Source organism: Echinops telfairi, unplaced genomic scaffold (genome assembly GCF_000313985.2).
Source record: "Echinops telfairi isolate 266 unplaced genomic scaffold, ASM31398v2 ScPeMD7_7414;HRSCAF=8452, whole genome shotgun sequence".
NCBI lineage: Eukaryota > Metazoa > Chordata > Mammalia > Afrosoricida > Tenrecidae > Echinops > Echinops telfairi.
Window position 1 is genome coordinate 1,284,941 of NW_022111314.1, and position 5,268 is coordinate 1,290,208.

General features: G+C 64.1%; 1 protein-coding gene across 1 annotated transcript in view; it reads left to right on the forward strand.

The window, feature by feature from the left end:
* The first annotated feature begins 3,883 nt into the window (after nt 1-3,883).
* HRH3 (histamine receptor H3) overlaps nt 3,884-5,268 on the forward strand; it is a 6,021-nt gene continuing 4,636 nt past the window's right edge. Inside the window, exons 1-4 of the mRNA XM_045296934.1 lie at nt 3,884-3,895; nt 4,319-4,429; nt 4,586-4,664; nt 5,163-5,234. Of these exons, the coding sequence (XP_045152869.1) occupies nt 3,884-3,895; nt 4,319-4,429; nt 4,586-4,664; nt 5,163-5,234 (274 nt within the window). The remainder of the gene's footprint in view (nt 3,896-4,318; nt 4,430-4,585; nt 4,665-5,162; nt 5,235-5,268) is intronic.

The following is a 5,268-nucleotide window of genomic DNA, read 5'->3' on the forward strand; positions in this document are numbered from 1 at the left end:
GTCCCTGCACCACAAGGAGAGCAGCATGGACACTGGGCAGGACTGTCAGGCCCCAGGGCCCTGGTGCAACACAGCTGGGTCAAGCCCAGGCTGCAGCTTGTCCTCCGATGGCCCTGTCTGCTCACTGTACCAGCTGTCCCCGGTGGCTTCCGGATCCTCCTCCAGGGCCCCAGGGTAAGGGGGCTGGGCTCCCCTCTGTGGACCCACAGGAAGCCAGAGGGGTATGGGCACGCGTGTGCCAGAGGGAGGAGACAGCTTGGTCTGGGATAAATTTAACTTGTCAGAAGCTGACTGCGTCGGCCGAGCGGCTGGCTGGGCTTGGGGGCCCGGAAAACTGCCAGGCGAGGGGGCGGGAAGGGGGTGCAAAGTTTAAATGTGCCTGGGGAGTGAGAAGGGGGGACTGTGGGTGCCAGGGGCTGTTCGGGGCCTCCTCCAGGAACAGCTGAGGACTCAGGGTGCATACTCAGGGATGGGGGTGGGCAGTGGGAGGGACAGGTCACAGTATGCTGCGGAGCTGGGGTGAGGGGCTCAGCCAAGAAGGGGGTGGTGGCCGTGGATCAGGTCTACCCCATCTTGCCCCATGGAGCCCAGGTGGAGAAGATGTGAAGGCCTGGCTGGGCCTGGACCGTCTGGCCCACACTGCCTGCCTTCCCCCCACCCCCTGCCAGACCTCCTCACAGGCCCCTGCACCATCCTTGCTCTCTTGAACCCCCTGGTCCCCTAATCGTGCCAAGGGGGGGCCCTCATTTTCATAGGTGCCCAAATTGAGAGTGGGGAAATGGGCGGCAAGGCTTGGCTTTTGCAGTCCAGGCTTCAGGAATGCCTGAGGCAAGCAGTCCAGGGGTGGGCGGACCAGTCGGTGGGCAGGCAGTGTGCACAGAGCCCCAGGCCAGGGCTGGGTCCCCTGGGAGACATCCCAGAGGAAACGGCACCCCCTCACTAGCTCAGGAACCAGGCTGCCGGTAGGCTCAGCTGTACTCAGTAGGCGCTGAGCAAACACCCTTCCTACAAGGTGGCTGGGGTCGACTAGGTGGGTGGCCAGGGTCAGAGTCCTTAGGGCTCTCAAAGGAGAGCAGGTGTTGGAGAGCTTGTTGAGGGGCTGACAGGGCTGGGCTGGGGAGCAGCCCCTGGATCTTCACTTGGGACCCTATCCTCAGGTGACTGGCCAGGACCTGAGACATCACAGCATCTCTTGGGAGTCATCAGTCAGACCTGGCTAAAGTTCCGGGCCCTCCCTTCATCCTAGGCTGCTCTCTGCAGGGATGTCACCTGGAGGGTCCTTGCCTGGGTGCCAGGCAGAGCCAAGGGCTGGAAGAGTGGGGGAGGCAGGGTCAAGCCCAAAGACACATGTACACAGAGATGCACTTCAGCCCCACAGACACCTGGGTGCACAGACAGACATGGACAAGAAGACACAGATGCCTTCACGCACACCCGATGCCCGCACAGACACGGCACAGACCTCACCCACCCCCTCCCGGGGGGTGCCTGCTGGACCCTAGGGAAGTCTCCACTATCTGGCTGTTGACAGGCACTGATCCCTCAGGACCAGGAGCCAATGGAGAGGTGGGAGCGATTTCTGAGTCCCTCCTTGCCCAGAGCACCCCAGCATCCCCCAAAGGCTGCCTGCTGGGAGGAAGATTGGCTTAGGGTGCTTCATGTAGGCCCCCATGTGCACACACACGTGCACATCCAAGAGCACACACCCCCATACACACACTGTCCAGGTCCCAGAGTTAGCAGCGTGGTGGAGGAGGTCTGGCCAGCCCCGGGGGTGGAAGGCCTGTGGTGAAGGTGCCTATGAGGTTGGGCTGGGAGTGGGCTGGGGAGAGAAGGGACCTGCCAGCCCTCAGGGGCAGGGCTGGACATCCCAGGTCAAGGTGGGGCTGTTGGCCTCCCCTTCCCCACTGATGAGCAGGGCAGCATGGCCAGTGACAACCTTACCGGAGTCAGACTCCCCAGAGCCAGCCCTCCTCTGGTCTAGGCAGACCCCCACCCTGGGGAGCACACAGAGGCACAGCTGACCTGCCAACCCCACTGGGCCCTACCTCGGAGTCCCTCTATCATAAGGCCCTCAGCAGCCCTCTCTGTCCCCTGAGATCCTCTACCTTCACCTGCTCCAGCATCCCCAGCCCACTCCCACCCCTTCCTTTGGCCCTGGGTCCCCCTGCCTCTGGACAGGCCTGGAGACCCCCAGGGGCTGTCTTGAACAGCTGATGCTGGGATCAGGATGAGCCTGGTGCTGGAGGCTCTCCACAGGCAGAGCCCAGCCCCCACACGGCCAGGTAGGGTTCAGAGCCCAACCTACTGCCCAGAGAAGGCACCGTGAGAGGGCCACTTTGTCCTTGTCCTGTGTCAATCCCTTGCAATTCCCGGATTGTTGCTCACTTTCCCGGCAGCAAGGACCCTGCCACAGTGCACTAATTCACTGAAGCCACTTGACAGGCCTTTGTGGAGCCCCCAGGCAATGCCTGGCCCTCAGTGACCACAAGCGAAGGCAGATGTGTGGGGAGGTCCATGGGGCACTCCAGACGGTGGATGCTCGGAGAGGACAGGAGAGAAGCTTGGGGCCATGAGGGTAGCTGTGACCTGGGACGGACACCACACAGCACAAGGGAAATGCCAGGAGAGGGAAGTAGCGCACTCAGAGCTCGTGGATACAGCCGTGCCTGAAGCTGGTTGCCCCCCACAGGTGCCAGCTGTGGGGAACATGCAGTAGTCTTTGCCCCAGGCCCTTTGGAGTGGAATCTGCCACTTGCAGGCAAGTCATAGCAACGGTGCCCTCAGGACAGCAATGCCATTGACAGGATCTGAGAGCCACACATCAGCCCCTTCCCAGTCCCATCTCATGCCTGCCTCGTCCCAAAGCCAAGGAGCTTCCAGCCTGAAACCAGAGGCCTCGGGAGCCGCCCTAGTTACACAGGGTGCTCAGCTCATCAAGATGCACCCGGAGCTGGTGCAGAATGTCATGGGCGCAGGGGGGTGGGGGTGGGGGGGACGACAAGGGAAAAAACCCCGGAACTCTGCATTCCTATATTCAAATGAGTCCTGCAGAGAGAGAGAAGGCAAACAGCCCTTCCTGGGGAGCTGACACCTGAGCTGAACTCAGAGGTCTGCAGGTGCTCCGGGAGGCGCCTTGGCATGACAAGCAGTTTGTGTGCTGCCTGCCGCTGGCCCGTGGGACCTTTTCAGCAGGCCGTGTCCCTCAGCAATGACCAGCATGTGGCAGCAACTGCCCTGGGCAAGCAGCTGGCTCAGGGGGCGAGGCGGGGCAGTAAGGTCCGGGCCTTGGACAGTGCGGATGCCAGTACACCCTCTTAAGTGTCCAGTCCAAGTCCCCCCACATACACCCCAATGGCCCCCTGACCACTCCGCAAGAATGTCCCATTGGCGTTGTTGGCCCAGTGTCCTTCCAGTCCTGCTCTCCCACCAGAAGGCTGCAGTCCGGAGCCCCTTCTCCCCCTTGAGCCCTCCCCTCAACCCAGGGCCGGGGCACTGTGGAACCCCCATTCCAGGATGGGGACACAAGGGGGCCTCAGCCAGTGCATGTGAGAACTCCTGTCCTACCCTCTATGTCACCCCATGTTTCTGTGGGGGGAGGGGAGACCAGAGGCCCACTCAGCAGGGAGCTGCTGGCCAAAGGAGGAGGCAGGAGGCAGGGGTCCAGACCCAGCTGCAGAGACCTCTGAGAGGAGGGGGATGGGGCAGCAGGGCCCAGCCACCACCTCTGCCTGGTCTAGGAACTTCCTGTCCCTGTCCCCCTGTCCCAGCAGACATGCAGGATGGTGGGGGGGGGGCCTGGGGCTCAGCAGGGTTGTGGGGTTTGCTGTGAGCAGAGCCAGGCATCTGAAATGGCTCCCCACTGGGGCTGGGAGAGCCAGAAATGGTGGAGTGGGTGAGCCTAGGGTCTGGGGCTCCCCCAGCCTTCACTCTCCAAAGTTTCTGAAGCCTGCCTTGGGGCTAGGGGCAAGGGTGGGACCCCCATGATCAGGAATTGCTGGAAGTCTTGGGGTGACAGCCTAGCTCCGCTGCCTCTCTACCCCTCCCTCAGGCACAGGCGAACCTCCTGCGAGTGTGCACCGCAGGCTACAGAGGGAGCTGCTTCCTCCAGGGCGTTGCAGCCTGGCTGTCTGCCTGTGCTGGTCCCAGCCGCTGGGTGGCTTTCCCTGGGCTGTGGGTGTCTGTGTGTCTGCATGTGGGCGTGTCTGTCTGTCTCGCTGTGATTGTCTCAGCCTGCCTGTGTCCTTGACCCTGTCTATCTGAGCGCGTGTCTGGAGCGGGATGCACCCTCCATCCACCTCCCTCCCCCGCCCCCCAGCCCCCGGCACTCCCCTCCCGCAGGCAGGCGCTAACGCTGCCGCAGCTGCCGCCTGGGCTGCGCCTGAGCGCAGTGACCTCTGTCCGCTGCAGCAATGACCGCCCCCACCGCGTATCCAGCGGGGGTCTCGGCCGGGCTTACAGCCACCTGGCGAGCGCCTCCTCCCCCTGGGGTCGCTGCGCCTGGGGTGGGAGCGCTGCCCTCCGGGCTGGGCCGCTTGGGCTCTCATCTTCCCTTATGTAACTCCACATCTGTCTGCGCCTGCAGGTCACCCTGGACCCTGCGCCGCGCCCTGCCCACGGCGAGGCTGGGGCCAGTCTCTCGCGCACGTGTGGAGCGGAGAGGGGTGGGGAACCAAGCCAGGACGCACTCTTAGAGACCCCCTCCCCACCCCTCCCCTCCAGACATTCCTCCCCGCCCCCAGACCCGCTCGCCCAAGGCAGGAGACAAGGAGGTCACCGGCGGGGCACGTTCTCCTGGGTGCTTAAGCTGGCGCTTCCACCCTCACGCACCCCACGTTGGGTCCCCACAAGTGCCGAGCTCCCGATGAGGGTCGTGCTGGGTCACCGAGCCCGAGGGCACGGGGCGGTGGGCGGGGGGAAGGCCGAGCGATCCAAGACGGGCTCTCACGAGCTGGCCCGCAGAGCGGGCGAGACCCCGTCCCTGCCATGACAGCCCAGAGCCCCAAATGCCGCCGCCGAGCGCCCCGCGTCGGGCTCCAGCCAGCCAGCGGCACGCGGCGCTGTCCGTGGTGCTGCCGCGGTGGTCCACAGGGCTGCTCTCCGGGGCACACTGCTGGGAGGGCCGAGGGTCTCGGCCCTCCACGCGCTTTTTACCCCCACAGCGCGGCTGCTGGCGACTTCTAGATTGATCTGCATTGACGACATCAGTCCCGGAGGCCCGGGCAGGAGTGGCGGTGTGACAGTGCGCGTGCGCTCGCGGGAGTCCCG